Source organism: Drosophila hydei, unplaced genomic scaffold, assembly GCF_003285905.1.
Source record: "Drosophila hydei strain 15085-1641.00,03,60 unplaced genomic scaffold, DhydRS2 tig00000063-arrow-pilon, whole genome shotgun sequence".
Classification (NCBI taxonomy): domain Eukaryota; kingdom Metazoa; phylum Arthropoda; class Insecta; order Diptera; family Drosophilidae; genus Drosophila; species Drosophila hydei.
This window is the reverse complement of record NW_022045657.1, coordinates 3,201,552-3,221,684: the sequence shown is the minus strand read 5'-3', so window position 1 is coordinate 3,221,684 and position 20,133 is coordinate 3,201,552. Positions and strand designations below refer to the sequence as shown.

The window sequence follows — 20,133 nt, the reverse complement described above, 5'->3', positions numbered from 1 at the left end:
TACACACATATGTGTACTTACTCAAGCTAAAACTATGAATAACAATTAGATATATTATATACATATATATACATATATATATATATACATACATACATACATACATACATGCAAACGTAGACATGATTTCAGCTTGATTCATTGCCGTCTCTTAACTTCACGCTCTGTTCTTGAATATTACATATCAATTGGAGATTTGGGCCCGTAGGCCCACCCTTATGTAATATAGCACACCTGGTTTCCGATACTATCAATATCAGTACAAAAGAAAGCAGAAAACAAATTCAACTATCATTGTAATCTGAAATACTTTTATCAACCTCTCCTGTACATATGACGAGTCAATAAGAAATGCCAGATCGATAATCAATCGATCGATAACTTATTAATCGATAACTAATTAGAAACTTGAGTTAATCTGAAGTCAAGAGATTTGTAAATAACTCTGTTCACTTCCTGATTTCCTTAGTTCGTATAGGTACTTTGATAGCATATCAGCAAGATCCTAAGTATACCGGAAGTAACTTTTGTATAACTAAGGGAACTGTTATATGGAGGCTCTGTATTCTACTTATCTTTTGATGAACACGCAAAAACGATTTAATCGAATTTATAATGTTAAACGCCAGTTAATCGTACATTAATATCAATTAAATTAAATGATTAGCAATTATGCCAGAAACTAAAGCTAAACACAAATAGTTAGTTTATAAATTTTTTGTAAAACCAATTAACACTTAGTTCTTCTCTCTATAAGCAGATATGGATAATAATTAAATCAAATTATGAATACAATGCAAAGTGAAATTCATTTAATAAACAAAGGGCGGGCGTTAACAGCGAATCATTTAAACCTGTATTAAAAATTCTGTTAATAACATGTTATGTAAAAGGCAGCTGGTGAAGGAGGAAAGAGCTGCATAAGAAAATGAAGCTGGCAACAGGCATAAAGCTGCAGCATATTTAATATGCGCGCGTGTGAGTGCGAAAGAACATCAAGAGCGTGAGTGACTGAGTGAGTAAGTCGAAGAGTGAGTGAAGGAGTGAGAGAGCGAGCGAGAGCGAGTGAGCGCTGCAGTTAATGTGCTTATTTTAAAATTTAAATTGGCTTGCGCAATGCGCACTTGAGCGGGCAGAGCCCACAAAATTATAAGAGAGTTTGGGCAGAGGGACGAGAGTATAAGAAGCGGAACTCGCATAGCAGCGTGCGTGTCTTTACTGATGTGTGTGTGTGTGTGTGCTCAAGTGGTGCTAGTTTTCGTTTTAATAGAAAGTTTGCATTGCTCTACATCCGCAAGTTATTTTTTGTTCCTTTTGCATAAAGCGCTCAGAGTGTAATTAACAGTTACTTGCAGCAAGAGAAATGTTTGCATTAAGATAAACAACTTAATTATTTTCCTTGGCTGTGCGTGCGAGTGTATGATTGCATGTATGTGATGAGTGTGTGAGTGTGTGCGTCTTCGCACTTTGCTGCGGTTGCCATCTGGCAGACGCTGCACTGGAGTAAGCGAGCACGCTATATACACTTGAGCTAGCTACAGTTGCAGGCGTACTTAACTCCAAGGCGAGGAGCTGAGTTAATGAAAGCATCAAAGCTAGTTGAGTAATTAAATACATGCATGCTTACTTTTGGCAACTGAGCGTGTGTGTGTGCAACTATGTGTAGGTGTGTATCAAGTGTGCCAATTAGTGAGCAGCTTTCCATTTCCTTGCGACTGAGCGCAAATGAATATAAGAACAAAAAGGCTAATGTACTTTACAGTAACTCGAACAGGTGCTGAATATATACAAAGGTGCACATAGAAGCAGAGGGGAGAAGAGTAAGAATGGATTCGTAAAAATGATATATATATCCAAAGATAGTTTTATGCTCAAAATATATTATCAATATTTAACCTAATAAATGAAATATTTGGCAATATCTTTTATGTATGTAGTCTTTATGTAGTAGCTGTAGAATCGTTGTTTACATTCTTCGCTTATCACAAAGTCTAATCAAAACACAAAAAACTTGAACTGACCTTGCCAACACTAGAAGTGGACACGATATCTAAGACCAAACAAGAAGAGCTATGTAAATAAGAATATGTACTTAATTAGTTAGGCAAGCATTATACAACACTGGAATATCGGGCAGATTTTAGTTCTCAGAAGCTTAGAGGGACATAGTAGATGCCGTACTCCTATAAAAATAATTAAGCTTATGAACTTTATTTTGGTAATTTCTTATCGCACGGCTTTGAGTTGTTTTCAGAAATGGTAGCCGATAATGGATCCATACAGCTAGCTGCCACCTCCCACAAAGCTATCTGATGTATTGAATTTTGATGGCCACCGTTACAAAATCCCACTCTCGAAATAATTATGTGTTATCGGGGCCAGTTCTGGGAATAACTTCTAAGTTGATTAATTTAACATTTTCATACTAACTATCTTTTGGGATATTTTTTGTATTTCGACGAAAGTTCGACAATTCTGTGGAAAATAGCTCTTTTACCTTTTAATTGCTTATCCAATTAGTAATTGCTGATGTGATGAGATGTGCATGAATCTCAGACCTAAATCTAAAGCCTCACTTTAGCCCAGATTTGTATGCAATTGTGCCCTGCTCCACTTAAGCCTAATCAAAAGTTTATGCTCCCAGGCAGTATGCAGATTTGTAGTTGTATTTAGCTAGCTTTTTGGGTAGAACTCTGCTATTTATTAAAATTTTACACATGGCCCAATTAAATAATTAAGGCATGCGAGACATGAAACACTTTCTGCTAACTTTTTTGGCACAACTGGCAATAGTTTTTAATTAAATAAGGGGCACTGGAGCTCGCACCTGTAACAAAGTTCGGAGCACACTTCATGTGCAACTGGGGGCGTGGCACTGGCTTCTGCTACGAACAGAAAGTTTTCGTCTCGGGTGCCGTTTAGGTGCCTATGTCCAAATAACTGTAAATGTGTGTCAACTGTACCAGAAAGTTGTAAAGCTCCGCACGTCCCCCTCGCCCTTTTCACACATCCAATTTTCAGATCTTGTAACTCGTTTAAAATTAATGTGGAGGGCAGCTGTTCGACCTGTTTTTACGGCGTTCAACAAAACAAAATGGCGACAAGTTGCCGTTAACTATTTAGAGTAAGAATTTAAGTAAGAAGAAGGGAGGAAGAGATAGAAATAGAGATAGAGATAGAGATAGAGATAGAGATAGAGATAGAGATAGAGATAGAGATAGAGATAGAGATAGAGATAGAGATAGAGATAGAGATAGAGATAGAGATAGAGATAGAGATAGAGATAGAGATAGAGATAGAGATAGAGATAGAGATAGAGATAGAGATAGAGATAGAGATAGAGATAGAGATAGAGATAGAGATAGAGATAGAGATAGAGATAGAGATAGAGATAGAGATAGAGATAGCGCTCGCGCTCGCGCTCGCGCTCGCGCTCGCGCTCGCGCTCGCGCTCGCGCTCGCGCTCGCGCTCGCGCTCGCGCTCGCGCTCGCGCTCGCGCTCGCGCTCGCGCTCGCGCTCGCGCTCGCGCTCGCGCTCGCGCTCGCGCTCGCGCTCGCGCTCGCGCTCGCTCGCGCTCGCGCTCGCGCTCGCGCTCGCGCTCGCTCGCGCTCGCGCTCGCGCTCGCGCTCGCGCTCGCGCTCGCGCTCGCGCTCGCGCTCGCGCTCGCGCTCGCGCTCGCGCTCGCGCTCGCGCTCGCGCTCGCAGCTCGCGCTCGCGCTCGCGCTCGCGCTCGCGCTCGCGCTCGCGCTCGCGCTCGCGCTCGCGCTCGCGCTCGCGCTCGCGCTCGCGCTCGCGCTCGCGCTCGCGCTCGCGCTCGCGCTCGCGCTCGCGCTCGCGCTCGCGCTCGCGCTCGCGCTCGCGCTCGCGCTCGCGCTCGCGCTCGCGCTCGCGCTCGCGCTCGCGCTAGAGATAGAGATAGAGATAGAGATAGAGATAGAGATAGAGATAGAGATAGAGATAGAGATAGAGATAGAGATAGAGATAGATAGAGATAGAGATAGAGATAGAGATAGAGATAGAGATAGAGATAGAGATAGAGATAGAGATAGAGATAGAGATAGAGATAGAGATAGAGATAGAGATAGAGATAGAGATAGAGATAGAGATAGAGATAGAGATAGAGATAGAGATAGAGATAGAGATAGAGATAGAGATAGAGATAGAGATAGAGATAGAGATAGAGATAGAGATAGAGATAGAGATAGAGATAGAGATAGAGATAGAGATAGAGATAGAGATAGAGATAGAGATAGAGATAGAGATAGAGATAGAGATAGAGATAGAGATAGAGATAGAGATAGAGATAGAGATAGAGATAGAGATAGAGATAGAGATAGAGATAGAGATAAGATAGAGATAGAGATAGAGATAGAGATAGAGATAGAGATAGAGATAGAGATAGAGATAGAGATAGAGATAGAGATAGAGATAGAGATAGAGATAGAGATAGAGATAGAGATAGAGATAGAGATAGAGATAGAGATAGAGATAGAGATAGAGATAGAGATAGAGATAGAGATAGAGATAGAGATAGAGATAGAGATAGAGATAGAGATAGAGATAGAGATAGAGATAGAGATAGAGATAGAGATAGAGATAGAGATAGAGATAGAGATAGAGATAGAGATAGAGATAGAGATAGAGATAGAGATAGAGATAGAGATAGAGATAGAGATAGAGATAGAGATAGAGATAGAGATAGAGATAGAGATAGAGATAGAGATAGAGATAGAGATAGAGATAGAGATAGAGATAGAGATAGAGATAGAGATAGAGATAGAGATAGAGATAGAGATAGAGATAGAGATAGAGATAGAGATAGAGATAGAGATAGAGATAGAGATAGAGATAGAGATAGAGAGACAGGGAGAGACAGGGAGAGTTTTGAAATTGTTCTAATGATTGTCTCTCTGTAGACTGACTCTGCTGAAAAATATTTTTTTTAAATAATTAAAAATCTCTATGGACTTTTTTATCGACAACAGTTTTTTTTATGTTTGCCGAACACTTCAGTTGGCAACAATCAATTGTCTTCGAGCGTTACACAACGCGACATCGAAGGTAGTCAGTGGACAGTAATTGTTGTGGGTATTAAGTGATCAACCGTTCCCACATCACATGATGCACATGACTTGGCGGGCGTTGATCAACACTGCAAGTTCACTTATAATGCTGCTGACCAACACTGCATTCGTGTTTATTTTTATCAGAGCTATGATATCATATGATTAATTGGCAGGTAATTAGCGCTAATGATCAACAGCTGGAAGTTCACTTGGACAGCTGAGTGTCAGAAGGTTCGGTAGCAGAGCCCAGGCCACACGCAAAGCATTTACAGAATGTCTTCACAGGGTGACAACTGGCGCTTCGGGGTGCTCTCGGTCTTCCTTTTGCTGGGCCTGCTCTGTGGTCACACGGCCGAGGCAGATGGCGATGGTTTGACTGCCCAGGCCTGCAATGTGAGCACCAGCATGGCCCTCGATCTGCAGAAGGTAGGCGATTCTCAAATGATCTGCAATTTATCATGTTGGTGAAGCAGTTCAACTATTTGCGTAGTTTTCGGGCATCTGGTGGGAGATTGTGCGTCAGCCGTCTGGCTCGATGTTCTGCACTCAAATCAATATCACAGTGCTCAACACGGTGGAGGACAATGTGCTGATCGATACGACCTATTCGAACACGATTACGTATCCGTGGGTCAATCAGACTATGAATGCAACGTTGACTGCAGCGAATGCCACCCCAGCAGCTGACGGCTACAACTTCACCTACTGGAACCCGCCTGCATATACGCCCTACACGGTCTTCAAGGTCTTGGATACGGACTATGCCAACTACGCTTTCGTTTGTGGCTACACCAATGCCGTCGATAACTCGACGGCCTTCGCCATGATCATCGCGCGCAATCGAACTCTCTCGACCACCTTCTTAGACAATCTCGAAAGTGAGAGCTCCAGTCTGTATGATAATTTCCTCAATGGCAGCATGACTTTAATCACCCAAGACGGCACGTGAGTATCATTCGTCCATATCGTATTTATCATATTGTTTTTTATCTACCTCAACTCTTTCCGCAGTTGCGAAGGAAATGGCGCTGATACGTCGACGGCTTTTACAGTATTCTATGCCATTTTCGCATTGGTTATTTATATCTTAACCAAATAGTAATGAAATATTCATAAGTAGGAAGGTTACAGTTGTTAGCAAACGTACTGCTGAAAATATAAACATTTTTAAAACGAACTTTTGCAAGTTAATTAATAAATTCTGAAATCGTTTTCTTTCATTTTATTTGGATTTTATTTTATTGCAAATGTTGGTAACAAGCAGTATGATGATATGATATGATATAGATAATATGTGATTCTATTTCATGTTGTTTTGCCTGCTCAAAGATTTCCTTTGATAAAACTTTAGGTAAACAATATCAAAATACATTTCTATTCATGCAGTTATATATAAGATAGTAGAGATATTTAATGACATTTCTTGCGAAATACAAGAAAGATAGAAGCGGAAATATCGCAGCATATCAGTTTATATCAGTTTATATATGCTTCTTTGTGGACTCTTCGTCAGTATCTAATGTCTCGTACTCAGTGCCGTGACGATGTTCGCCATTTATCATTTCTGTGCGCTATCTTTGGTCTCTTATTGTCAAATAGTATAAAAGCATTTATGACTCACGTAATGCGATTGTTGATGTGCTATGTACTTAAATAATTTAGCTCTACTTTAATGGGGCTAAAAATGTATCGATATTTACTTATTGATATTGCTTCCTTCAGCGAATGTCTTTGAATTGAGCTGTTCTTGTTCAAGCTATAGCCATTTAAATTGTTTGAAAATGTTGACACTCAAAATATCTTGAATATAAAACGCTTTAATACTAAAGCGAGGAATGACAGCTGAGAGTCGATGGCGTGTATATTATTATGACATTGTTGATAACTCTTCAACCTACACAAAGAAAACAGCGAGTGCAAAGGAACAAAGTTAAGCAAGTTAAAATGAAGTAAGTGATTCCGCTTTTTGACGGAATAAGAACTTGATTTCAAAAACTTCTTCAATTGTTTAGTAAATAAACGAGATATCAATTTATAATTTACTTTTTATTCTTGGAAAATAAATACTTGAGCTAATTTATCTAAAGCTTTGCGCGTGGCAGAATTCGGATTTGTAGAACAAACTTACGAATTCTATTTAGCAGACAGTAATATATACCTTTTGTGTAAGTATATGTCTGATACAGCTATAAAATTTCTTCATTTACGATACCCTAAATCTCTCGCAAGAATTGAGCTTATTGGTGTTGTGAAAATGTGTGTAACACCTGTATGTATACACTCTCGATCACTCTCTATACTATATTTAGACATTCTATACTATATATGTACTATATACGCTTACCACACGCAGTACAAGCTTATCTTTTTTCGATAATTCATGAATTATTATCGATAAAAGTCGATAATTTGGCTAAGTTTTTAAAGACTTACTGCGTAGGTTCTTGTAATGAATACCGAGAATTTAAATATTTTGAATTTCCCCTCAGATTCATAAAAACTTTCTTCAAATACAAGCTTCAGGATGCAATTAAATTTCAGTAGGAAAGTCCAACAAAGGCGAAGCGCAGTCACTGCGTCGACTGCGCAGTAAGCAGACCGCGTGTGCGTATGGGTGTGTGAGTGTGTGTGTGAATGTGTTGTTTGATATCTATATATAAGAGAAGCGTAGAATGATTAGAATATCACCTACTTGTATAAGAGAAGCGTAGAATGATTAGAATATCACCTACTTGCAGGGTTCAGGGTATCTCCTAGTCGAGCAGTTTCAACTAGAGCACATTTATTTGTTTTTACTAGGATTGCCTTGTGTATACAATGAATGTTTTTATTACTGCAGTAAATATGAATATAATATATATATATATATATATATATATATATATATATATATATATATATGTATATATATATTTGCCAGATAATTCTGGGCGCACCCATTGAAATGCCTTAATTGTAGGTGTTTCATTTATTCTGATTATTACGCTATGAGTAACAGGAGAGTAATTAAATACATTCATAATGTATATTAACTAAAAAGAGTTTTTAAAAATAATAATTCTACAATTCGAATTTAAAGAGAGCAAAATTTATAAATTAATTTTAAATTCAAGCATAAAATTATCAAATATCTTCCATTCAGTTATAAATTAATAAATAAACATGATATCATGGGTGAAGTACATATAGATAAATTAATGATCCATTTTATTTGCTAGACATAAGTCAATGAGGTTAATTTTAGAGTGCCCACGTCGGCAATTGGAGGCTTAAATATTTGATAATTGAGCAAAGGGCGGGGAACTTTTAATTAGCCGAAGGTACAGTGCGGCACACGGGAAGTATACGTGAAAGCTTAAGCAAATGAGATTACTCATTCAGCTTCAACCCCACTCTATTGTGGCCAAATGAGGAGCGATAAGAGACGTCAGTCAGAGTTGAAAGTAAGCTGCACTGAAGACTATTTATGTGTATACATGTGTGTGTGTGTATGGGTATGTGTGTGTGTTGATAAGACACAGCACAGATACATTTTGTGTATCTGGCTGGCATAGGTATAAAAGCCACAATAGCTAAGGCCGCACCGACAGTTAAACGAGTCAACCCAATCGAACCAACCCAAAACGAGGCTAACGAACGCGTCGGTCAGGATATATACCTAAGTGCAGTGATAAGTCCAGAATAGACTAACGAAAATACCAAACAGTGATGATGTGGAAAATTGTAATTGTGCTCGTTGCGGCCTTGGCCCTGGCCTCAGCCCAAGATCAAGCAGCTCTGCCCCAGAACTGCAGCGCACCAGGAGTCGAGAGCATCGATTGGAACAATACCGCAGTAAGTGTTGCGGATGCGGGTGCAAGTGAAATGGCTATTGCAGCAGCAGTTCTTCTTTGTCCTTTGCTTCTTTAGCTATTCGGCCATTGGCTCGAAGTGGCACGTAATCCCCTTGGCAATGCGAAAGCCTGCTTGTCGTTCAGCGTGGGTCTGCTGTCGGACAACACGACGTTGAGCATCAACGCCTCGCACTCGAGCAGCACCACATCGCTCTACTCGAACATCGATGAGTCGGCCAATGTGACGCTGGTGCCCCAAGCCAAGACGGGCTACAATGTCACCTTCTACCAGGGCCAGTCAGCCCAGCCGACCGTGTTCATCAAGCTGCTTCAACTGGTCAACAGCACCTACATCACAGGCTGCGGCTACACTGATCCCCAAAACAACGCAACCAGCTTTGGCTTCATTCTGAGCTCGGGCAACTACAGCCCAACAGGCATCAAATTGGTCAACGACCAGGCCTTCCCACTGTATAGCAATTTCCAGAACAACACATACGCAAACATCACACAAGCAGGGTAAGCTATTTTCACTTTCTATTTCACTTTAATTAATGCTCAATATTCATTAATATGTATATTGGGCAGTCTTTTGAGAAAAAGAATGGAAAACTGATTTTATTCACTCTCAAGAAATTGCGAAATGCCAAAGTGTTGCTCCAAAAAGCAGCTCTACAGTGTTTTGCGATAGTAAACAGCTTTGCAAACTGCCATAAATTATAGCTGCATAGCTCAGTGTTGACTCATCGCTTAATTAAATTAATAAGTTAATGAAATATCAATTAAATTGTTAATATTTCTTTTCTTGCAGCTGCTATAAAAGCTCGGCCGCCCAGTCGCTGCCGATGATCTCTGGCTTCCTGGCCGTGGCTCTGCTGCTGATCAAGGCGCACTAAAAAAAGGGGCAAAACCAATTGCTGAGCTCGTTAACACACTTAACTTCTTTGGTGTATTGGTGCGACTTTTATTTAGTTTTTAGTGTTTATTTAAATTTTGAAATCGTGTCAGCAAGCAAAAGCACATACCTGACGCAGCTAGGTAAAAATAAAAAGTAAAACATGTAAAAAACATTCCTAAAAAACGATCATGTGCTTCACTTTCGTCTCTTTCATTGAACTCATGTTGTTGTTGACATTGTTGTTGTTGTTGTTTTTTAGCAATCGACGCTTTAATTTGTGCGCGACAAGTACAAAGCACGCGAGATAAGATAACGAAGGCAATGATAAAATTAGATAACCAAACAGGTCACCCGCAACTAAAAGACCCTCGAACAACAGCAACAACAAGCCGTGTCTCTAACAGCAACACGAGAATTCGCTAGTTTACAAGTGCGTTGTAAATCAATCATACGCCCCGTGCACGCACCATTCAATTTAGCCGGCAAACCTTATCGCCAGACAATAAAACATTTTGTGGCACTGCCACTGATTGATACGACAAATCACTCAATTCATTAGATTTTTATTTGTATTTTATTGAATATATATAACCATATATATATATATATATATATATTTATATATACGTTAATGGTACGCCAATAATTAATGCGCTTAGCTCGTAGCTCGTAGCTAGTCGCTCGTTCCTCTGGCCCGCGTCCCACACTCATTATCTATCGGCAGCAATAATTGCTGCCATTATGTGGGCGTTGTGATTGAGAGCTGCTCGTAAGCTATACACTAATCAATATTCCCCTAATTAAAATGGTTATTTACTTGCCATAAAAATATAATAAGTTTGGTCGAATTGAAGCTACAAAAACAGCATTTACTACGAATGCCTTGGATAAGGCATGACCTGACAAATATATTGCATTTATCGATATATAATCGATGACAAGCACAGGCTTTGATCAATTGAAATGGAAAACATGGAGATTCCGCATGAAATTCATGGAATATCTACATATAAATAGTTTTCAAAAATTTAGTCGACAAAATTTAGTCATAAAAAACACAAGTTTAATATGCTTTGCCGAATAAAATATATGATAATTGATTATCAGAACAGTTGATAGTCTATTTTTAGTTAATAAACCCAACAAAAGTAGTCGAGGTAGGTAAAACTAAATAAGATTTAGAGCCGTAACTTGTTTAACAAAACAAGTTGAAGAGCTGCAGTAAAACTTATTTGAAGAAAGACAACGTGAACTCAATTGATAAGCATACAACTCTTGGGGCATGGCATGTCTGGCAAATGGAACTGTTGGTATCTGCGTGAACTTGAATGCCAAAGTGTTTGCTTTTATCGGACTTCACCTGTCTGATAACGATAACAGAATAAACTGTCATGTCAGAAGCAAAACTACTCGGAAATCAACGCGACAGGCGTGGAAGCGAGAGGGAGGCAAAGCTGAAGCCGGAGAAGGGAATTTGGACAACTTAAGACCCTCTGAGTTGGCACTTTGTCAAATGTCAGAGGGTTGGCACCTCTGCTAAATGACAGATTCACACAGTTTCTTAGGGAATTTAATTGTGTTGCAAGTCGGACAGTCCACTGCAGCCGCTTTGTTTATGTTAGGCAAATACTGGAAATTGTTGGCCAGGATGTGTGCATATCCTTTGGATATGTTCCAATTGCTGGCTCCGTTTCTCGCCTCGCCCTCTCTTGCTTTTTATGCGCTTATCATTTTTCGCTTAGCTGAGGGTTAGCCAACTGTTGTTGTGGCTCTTGCTGATTTCTTGTTTGCTTATTTGGCTCGATTCAATCAACACACACTCACTCACGCACACACTCACTCGAGCACCCACACTTACATGCTCATGCTGAGCTTAACATTTACACGCATCCAGCAGCTCGAGCAGGTCCTTGTAGCTGTTTGCTGCTGGTGCTGCTGATGTTGCCCACTTATTTTGTGTACGATTTCTTTTGTTGGCACTTGACCCGCGGCAAGCCACAACTACAACAAATCAAACCCAAGGCCCAGACGTCGTCCCTTTGCTTTCGATCTGCTTCGTTGCGGTCCTTCGTTTGTTTATATTTATTTGTTGATACAATTTGGTTACATTGTTTGTTTACAATCTCAATGTTGTTTTTGTTCTTGTTTTCTCAGTTTCGTTGTTGTTGCTGCTGCTACTGCTGTCTGCACATTGAAAGCAACCTTACAACGATTAAGTAGCTGCTAAAATCTTTGTCAGCCAAAGCCAATAATAACAAAAGAACTTCTTCAATCATTTCGAGGCTTCGAACTTGAATGGAAGCCGGGCGGCTCTTGATTTCAGCCACAATGTAAATATATTACCAGCCATAGTAAAACAAACTCAAATCTAACCAAAAGTAATTTCTTTGCTTCTCGGGTCAGCTCAACTTGAGACACTCTGAAGTAGCTAAAGCAATATTTTAAGGCATATAATGTGTATACCCTGTAGCTGTTGAGTTGTCCCAAACGGGTAGTACACGAGAAAGCAGACCGAGACTTAAGATGTAACTCATTTATATTAAGCAATTTTATTCTTTTTGAACTTTTTGAGCTCTCTAATTACACCAACATAAATGCAGTAAGTACTTGATTACAGGAATACCATTAGTGTTTCCAGGCACACGAATAAGTTATCATAAGTCACATAAACAAGTTAATATCCAGATCTTGTAAGGGAATTCTTCAACCTGCGCATTGCATTGACATTGCTGGGCCATAATTTGGCCATCTATATGAATATATGTAAATGTGACTTCAGTAATCAGCTACGTAGAATCGAGTGCTTGATTCCATTACGCCAGGAGCTCATCAGGCATAAATTATCCGACTGCAATGAATATTTATGCAAGAGGCAAAGTCATAACAGTCAAGAGCGAGCATCTGTATCAGCATCTATGTGCATATCTCGGGCATACTTAGATGAATGCCGATGTGGTTGCTGCACAACTGTTAATTGAATGTAAATGACTCGAACCTGGCCGCATTCAATTACCGCACCTGTGGACCAACACTTGTCACACATCAAGCACTCGCCCACACATTCAATTTAACAAAATGCGTTTCGCCTCCTCAAGATCAAATTTCTGTTTTTGTGCACAGTTTGCAGCCCTCAAATCTATGCAAATGCGCAGTCAAAAGCTGCAATTTTCTTGGCATGATATCTCTGCGTAGTTCAACATAAATTACCCACTTAAACTTAACCAACACACACGCACACACACACACACGCGTCTCCTATTGAGAGTGGCTCAGTTTCAGGCCTAGAACATAAAGTTCACAAGTTAAGACAAACATGGAGTGCTCAAGTGTTCGAGTGCAAGAATTTTGCAAGATTTCAATTTGCTTGATAACATTGCTACCTACTCTACGCATACGCGCACGCACTGTTTCACATACCTTCTCTCAATAGCCACCTGCTGTTTGTGTCTTAACCGGTTTCCAAGGCGACAATTCGAAGTTGAATTTTGACATTTTGCATATTCAATGCATTAAAATCGCTAAAATATTAGATTAATCTCGAGAAGACTAAATTATAGCTTAATTAATTTGATAAAAACTTAAATTATTCGATAGAATTTGTTAACTAGAAGTAACTACTGTAACTTAGCATCTTTAAAAGCTCGTTAAAGTTTAAAGATTTGAGGCCTTAAAGCATTGAATCATTATTATAATCTTTTTTGAGAGTCTTCTTCAATTTCCCTAGACACCTTTAATACTACTGACATCAAAGCACAAGGCTCTACACATTTATTAAATACAATCTAAAAGCTCTCCTCTCAGCTCGTTAAAGTTTAGCCTGGCTATTTCCTGCTGTTGTATATATATTTAACTTTGCAGCTTTCAGCTGGTGTCATTGTCAAATCCCGTTCCATCCATGTTGACACAGAGATCTGCTGCTATTCTGATTGGTTGAGTATTGGTTTTGTCTTTGACTGAAATGTCAACGACATGCGGTGGCCCTGTCCATGCCTATGTCAATGTCTATGGCCTGCAGTGCCTATGCCTGGGAAATTAATTAATAGTTTTGTCTGTCCGTCTGTGTGTGTGCGTGTGAATGTGGTAGTGTGTGAGTGCCTGTGTCTCTGGGTGTTTGTGCGCATCCATACAAGCATAATACCCAGCCCTGCTGCGTGCGTGTTTGTACCTTAAGCATTTTGGCTTTTGGTTTTCTAAGCACTTTGAGGATATTGCAGAAATGGGCACAATTGCTATTAGCGTTGATTGGAGGGGTATCTTTGTTTGTCTGGCATTTGAGCAGCTTAGCTGCCTGCCTTCCTTGTCGATGAGGTTGCAGATAGACACAGATGATTAGTCACAAACTGTAGCATAATTGGTATCTATAGGGTAAGTGTAATTACTGGGGCATTGCTTTCATATAATATTATATATGTGTATTGTATAAAAGTTTAAAAATTGTAGTCATGGAGCTAGAGGCATTTATTATAAAATATAAATATTATTCTCAATCTGTTCTAACATGTTATCGTGCTATTCAAGCTGTTGAAGTCTAAAACATGAACTTCACATTACTTATTTGCATCCCAAAAACATCGAAATATGCCCTCATATCAATGTAAATTCGTAGCAAATATAGCACATGAAAGTCTTGGTAAATATACATTTTTTCTCAATTTTTTCTTATTGATAAAAAGAGCGGTGTTTTATATATAGATATACAATTATAAAGGAAAATCTTAAAAAATATATGTATTTTCAGATTATGTATTTATGTATTTATGTATTTTTGTATTTATATGTATTTAAGATTGCAGCGATGCTGCAGCTCTCATAGCCGTCGTAGTTTGAGCAACACTTTGTCCAGAGCATCGACCATATCTTGCAGCTGAGGTCCTATCGCACCCGAGATAGCTCTGAATGCTTACGCTGAAGCAGCATGCCACTGGGTATGAGCCGTTTGCGGGCTGAAATAAGTATACAAATAAATAAATAAAATAAATATTTATTTATGTTAGAGTAAATAGTAAACAAACCATGAATATATTACAAATATATATATATGAATAATTGTGTACAACTTGCAAGCCAAGGACGGAACTGCCACTTGTAGAGGCAAACATTTCGATTTACGCATTTAATTATGATTGCAATTAACCGACAAAGTTTACACGAGACGTGTCAAATTGCTTGAGAAAGGCATAAACACATAAACACTAATCCACACACACACACATACATTTGTGGCACAAACAGCTAAAACAATTAATTAAGTTCAAACCCAACTTCAAGCCCAAAAACGAAGCCCATTTAAAATGCCAATTACAATCGGCGCTAGAAGCTGGCATTGCAAATGCGTCAGCGGGAGCTGAAGGAGCATACAAGCAAAAGTATCTGGCGCAAAGTGCTCTAAATCCAATAGAAAGCTCTGCGTGCTCTCTCTTCCTCAGTCGCTGTACCTTTTGTGTGCTGGCTGCGGCATTGGCATTATTCCTAACGAGCGACATGATCATAAAAATAAACGCAAATGCAAACACAATGATGGGTGCGAGTGGCTTAGTTTTTATTTTTACACCTGTTTACAAGCACACAGAGCGAAATTTGACTGTGCCAGCACGCACACAATTAAATTTCCGGTAGAACATTCGGCTCCAGGTGTGCGCAAAGGTGTGGGTGTGCCAAGGGATGGATGTGTGTCGGTGATGCTACCCAAAACACTTTGGTATCCGTGCCAACTTTTTTGTGGATGGTTGAGTGAGAGCGAGAGGGCTTCGTATGTTTGAGCCATTAAAATTACGCCTAACAGCACTCGTAAAAATTTTCGGCTCACACGGCGTATGAGTATTTTCAGCTCTTAGCTGCACGTTTCATTACAAATCCATGGCACGTTTGCCAGCAGCCGCAACAGCAGCACCAGCAGGAATAGAACACATACGCAAGGTACAATTTTCAATATTTGCCCCACACACACACAACGTGGGCGTGGCAGGTGGCGGAAATAATGCGGCGTCTGTCAAAATTGGCAAAATCGTCGCTGCTTCGTTGCCCCTAACTAAAAATCAAAGCCGTCGCATTTGAGTAGATCTCACCCCCAGCCCACACCTCTCTCACTCTCTCGATGCTTGTGCGTTTGTGTGTGCTTATGCATAGGCGTTATGGGCGTGGCACTTGTGTACGTGCACCATAATATTTTGTTTATCTACACACGGCGTATACGTAATATTTACTTGGCTTTTTATTACATGGGCAATTGCCAAACGCCTCAATAATAAGAAAAACGAAAATCAGAGCAAAAAAAATTAAAATAAAATTTCGTTTAATTTCAAATTTTATTCATTTCGTAATTCATTTTTATGATCTCGCCAGGTGTGCCTGCTTTGTAATGCGAGATAATTTAATTAAAATGGGAAAGCCAATTCTGCAAAGCGAAAATAATAAGTCTGAAAGAAAATCTTTTTCGCTTCTTGCTGAAGATGGCAGTAAAAGCTCATTTGTTTCGGGTTAGTTGTTTAATCGAGTTGCGTATTTATTACTTACAAATTTGCTTCTGCAAATATAGACAGGTTGGTCATCGATATGGTAAAGTAAGCGATTCAAATAGATAATAAAATTTGTATAAAATTTCGAAGAATATTTTCACTCAATATCGATCAACCCAAATAAAAGTGAAGCAATGAACCCTCACGTGGCGACGAGAGGGGTCAAGTATAACAATCTAAAGAGAGAAGCGGGTCCACTTATTGAGCAGGTGGGTTGGCATTATTATTTCCTTCGTGTCATCGTAAGTGGGAGCAAACTTCTGCGGAAAGTGTTTTTTCAGGCAAGAAAGAACTGTTCCGGTCAGATAATATCTCGAGAGCCAGTTGCATTCGCAAGGCTGGATACATTGGGTACATATGCTCTCCTTCAACTTAAATGTGTATTCAGATCTGATATTCAAGCAGTGCAGGTTCCAAGGCTGAGCCAATTCCTTCTCTGTCCAAAGGCAGTCGCATGGCGGTATACAATTATGACAAATGCAATCCAACCTGACCAGCGGTTTTGAATCCTTGACAGGCGCTTTGGGGCATTCGTATATGTTAAAGCGCGGCACACACGCAATCAGCTCCTTGTACTTGCGTTCGCGTTCCCTACGCAGCCACAGTTCGAGCAACTCCCAGTGATCTCGATTCTTAGACCGCTCCCGAATGATCTGCATGCGCATATACAAATCAGAGCGTCGACATTCATCATAGTTGATGCCCGTCTGCGTGTGCCACAGCAAGTAGAGCTCATTGGGCTTTTCATCCGGTAGAGTAATACTGTGAGAGAATTTGGTCAGCTCAAAATGAAACAGCATCCGAATGCCATAGGTAATGTGTTTGATATGGTCGAAGTCCTTGATATTCATTGCTGACAGCGCGTCAGCGTCCAGCAACAACAGTTTTCGCCCCCATATCATGTTCACACGAAAAGTGTGCTATGGTTTATAAAAGGAAACATGGCTTGTCGAAGTTATATGAATTTGAATAGAAAACCCACCATATATTGTGGATATCCATAGCGAAGAATCCATAGTCTTATAGCCTTGTCGTCCCACTCTGAGACCGGCGGCAAAGGTAGTTTATCGACTGCGCAAACACATAGCTCGACGAGAGTTGAGGGCGTGGCCCGAAAGTCTATGGGCCAGTCGTCGTGGTTGTACTTCGGACAACGTGCGAGCAGTTCATGAGTTCGGAATTTAACTGGTGGAACATCTGATATTACTGCATCCCTTTTCTTCTTCTCTTTTGGCTTATATTTGATATCGGTTATGCCATAAATATAAGACATTGTTTCGCTAGGACTAAGTATATGTATATATTGTGACTTAAACGAGTTTAGCTTACTGCCCTATCAATACTCAGGGATATCTAACGCAAAGCTTACTAAGTTTGTGTGTGAATTGTAGCCGAAGTTGGCTTTGCATTTGTGCCGATTCTCTTCTTTTATGCCGCTCCTTTTCGAAGCCAGCTGTTTCTATAGATCATCTGACCGCAAGCTGCTATCTCTTTGTAGAATTCTAAAAATATGCCAACTAGATGATTCGTATCTCTGAACTCAGCATTCACTGGAACAATTTTGGATTGCATGCTTATCAGTCTCATAAAAATTTAGATAAACGTTCACTGCATGACGCATTTATTGAGGTACTGAATCACCTGCCAAATTGACGGCCCGCTAATCTACGGCAATCTGGCAGAAAGCAAAACTCAAATGACAACAGTTCAAATATTAATTAAAACCAATAGGAGCATATTTTTAATTAGTATTATCTAAAAAGCGAAAAGCAAAAAGTCTGGCAACCGAAAGAGGAGAACTTATGAAATATGTTCGATACACTTCAACAAAATACTTAGGTACTTAGCTTGGAGTATAAGATTTATAATAATAATGAGAGTGTAAATGACATTATAAAAAAATCGAATTAAGAACGGAGCTTCATGGTTATGCAAAAGCAGCTACAGAAGCCACGCCTAAAGGCAGCGAAGTGATTCGAATCCTTTCAAGTGGGTTTCGTTCTGATGCGAACTAAAGCAACTGAAGCCAGGGACTAGTTGGACCGCTGGCTTAAAAGTAGAAACTTTCAATTAAATAAGTAAAAGCGAAAACACGCAGACATATATATTTATATATATTTTTCGTCTGGGTATAGTCTGAGGGCAGCTTAAGACCGGTCTATTGGAGCCAACTCATTGCCTCCTGTCTGTCTATCTGTTTGTTTGTTTGTGGACTAATGGAAGACTGGTAACAGCAGCTGGCAGGACATTAGCTCAAAGCGTGCAACTTCCTCTTAAAAGTGTTATGCGAGTCAGGTGCGTTGTGAATTTTGCTGCAACAGTCATTATAATAATGCCACAACGAAGTGTGCCTGGAAATAATAATCAGGTAGACCATCAAGAGCTCTCATTCTCTCTGTCTCTCTCGCTCCGTCTCACTCACTCTTGCTCCTTGATTGTTGCTGGCTCGGGCTGTTTCAGGTGTGGAGCACTTAAAATTTCATTTAAATATGGCTGTGGCACACACATAAAGGCATCGTTAAATGTGCAATCGTGCGTTGTGGCAGTTACAATAATCGGCTCAAATAATAACTTTAAGTGCATCATTTTGAAAAGTTTTCCTTAAGCCCAGTTGTTCGCTTGTTCGGTGTGAAAAGTACGTGCAAAATTGTTGCAGTTTCTGAATTTGAAAAGTCATTTGCCAAATTGCATCAAAGAAGCTGACACAAAATTGGATTTTAACTTAACAAGCATTTCAATAATATGCTATCAACATCGTTAAATAAAAATAATATATTTTACAATATATATATATATAAATGATATATATAAAATAGGTTATATTTCTAATATAGCTCTACAAAATAATGACAGCATAACTTAAATTTATACATTGCATAGTTGAAATAATCTAGGAATATCTATTTCGGAGCTGCCTAACTCTTCTACTGTCCACCATTTTACGTATTTCTCTCTGCATTTATTGATTTAATAACATGCCACTAAATACACTCTCACTCAAAAGACACCAATATAAAGCTCTATGTATAAATGTGCATTAAGCATACGCATACGCCCAGTAGTACACAAAATGGAAACATTTTGATTGTATTAGTCACATTCTGAATAAATGTTTTGCTCGCGGCTAATTTGTGGTGATTCCCATTTGGTTTTAATTGATTTTGTGTAAATGTGCAACAACTGGCGCAGAGTGCAATTCGCATATCATTTACATTTACGAATTTACATTTAAATTTCTATGTGCCCAACGGCGGCTTCATAACTTTATAAAGCTTACATTGTTGCTGTTGCCATGACAATGTGTTTAGAGGCAATAGTTAAACAATTTTTCTTTTTACTTTGATTTTGCTTTGATTGTAAATCGACTAATTTATAAATTTCGGGCCACCCAATGCTAATAAAATGAAAATTAAATACTAATCTTTTTTCAAAGTCCCATAATACAACAGTTTCAATTACAGTTCGATTTTCAGAATTTTAAATATAGAAACAGATAAATTCAGAAAAAACTAAACATTTCACTATGTAACACAATTAGCAGACGACATTTTCAATTTATTAAGCAACAAAAATCTGGAGTTTTCAGATTCTGTTTACCCTCACAAAATAAATATTTTAGTTAATTTGGTTATTAATTTAGACATTCCTTATGCCTTTGATTATTTTTGATTGCCTGAGCTAAAAACATAACATCATCCAGCCAAAAAGAATCTTGTTTACTTAATTTGAAATAATTCAAATTCCATTTGCTTTCGTTTTCAATTGACATTACTAAGCTTGGCTTAGCTTTTTCCTTGAATAATTCAGGGAAATAAAGATA

The 20,133-nt window shown here is 39.1% G+C and overlaps 3 protein-coding genes and 1 long non-coding RNA gene across 4 annotated transcripts in view; 2 read left to right on the top strand and 2 right to left on the bottom strand.

Annotated features, from left to right (window-relative positions):
• Window positions 1–20,133, bottom strand: part of LOC111604943 — a 59,866-nt gene that overhangs the window by 11,579 nt on the left and 28,154 nt on the right. The window lies entirely within an intron of this gene.
• On the top strand, window positions 5,310–6,186 carry LOC115482808. Its single transcript, XM_030222965.1, has 3 exons — window positions 5,310–5,493; window positions 5,558–6,012; window positions 6,079–6,186. Exons 1-3 carry the CDS (start codon window positions 5,341–5,343, stop codon window positions 6,164–6,166), a joined length of 696 nt encoding a protein of 231 aa, XP_030078825.1. The 5' UTR covers window positions 5,310–5,340; the 3' UTR covers window positions 6,167–6,186.
• LOC111604941 lies at window positions 8,637–9,974 on the top strand. Its single transcript, XM_023323211.2, has 3 exons — window positions 8,637–8,901; window positions 8,977–9,419; window positions 9,712–9,974. The coding sequence occupies exons 1-3, from the start codon at window positions 8,776–8,778 to the stop codon at window positions 9,794–9,796; spliced, it is 654 nt and encodes a 217-aa protein (XP_023178979.2). The 5' UTR covers window positions 8,637–8,775; the 3' UTR covers window positions 9,797–9,974.
• LOC111604938 lies at window positions 16,247–17,662 on the bottom strand. Its single transcript, XM_023323208.2, has 2 exons — window positions 17,296–17,662; window positions 16,247–17,233 (listed from the first exon to the last, which is right to left on the bottom strand). The coding sequence occupies exons 1-2, from the start codon at window positions 17,584–17,586 to the stop codon at window positions 16,490–16,492; spliced, it is 1,035 nt and encodes a 344-aa protein (XP_023178976.1). The 5' UTR covers window positions 17,587–17,662; the 3' UTR covers window positions 16,247–16,489.

Excerpts from the sequence above, each read along its gene's own strand:
- LOC115482808 (XM_030222965.1), top strand. The coding sequence starts at position 5,341 with ATGTCTTCACAGGGTGACAACTGGCGCTTCGGGGTGCTCTCGGTCTTC. Across the intron at positions 5,494-5,557 it reads TGGCCCTCGATCTGCAGAAG|TTTTCGGGCATCTGGTGGGA; the intron begins GTAGGCGATTCT and ends CTATTTGCGTAG. Across the intron at positions 6,013-6,078 it reads TTAATCACCCAAGACGGCAC|TTGCGAAGGAAATGGCGCTG; the intron begins GTGAGTATCATT and ends CTCTTTCCGCAG.
- LOC111604941 (XM_023323211.2), top strand. The coding sequence starts at position 8,776 with ATGATGTGGAAAATTGTAATTGTGCTCGTTGCGGCCTTGGCCCTGGCC. Across the intron at positions 8,902-8,976 it reads TCGATTGGAACAATACCGCA|CTATTCGGCCATTGGCTCGA; the intron begins GTAAGTGTTGCG and ends TTGCTTCTTTAG. Across the intron at positions 9,420-9,711 it reads GCAAACATCACACAAGCAGG|CTGCTATAAAAGCTCGGCCG; the intron begins GTAAGCTATTTT and ends CTTTTCTTGCAG.
- LOC111604938 (XM_023323208.2), bottom strand. The coding sequence starts at position 17,586 with ATGTCTTATATTTATGGCATAACCGATATCAAATATAAGCCAAAAGAG. Across the intron at positions 17,234-17,295 it reads ATGGATATCCACAATATATG|CACACTTTTCGTGTGAACAT; the intron begins GTGGGTTTTCTA and ends TATAAACCATAG.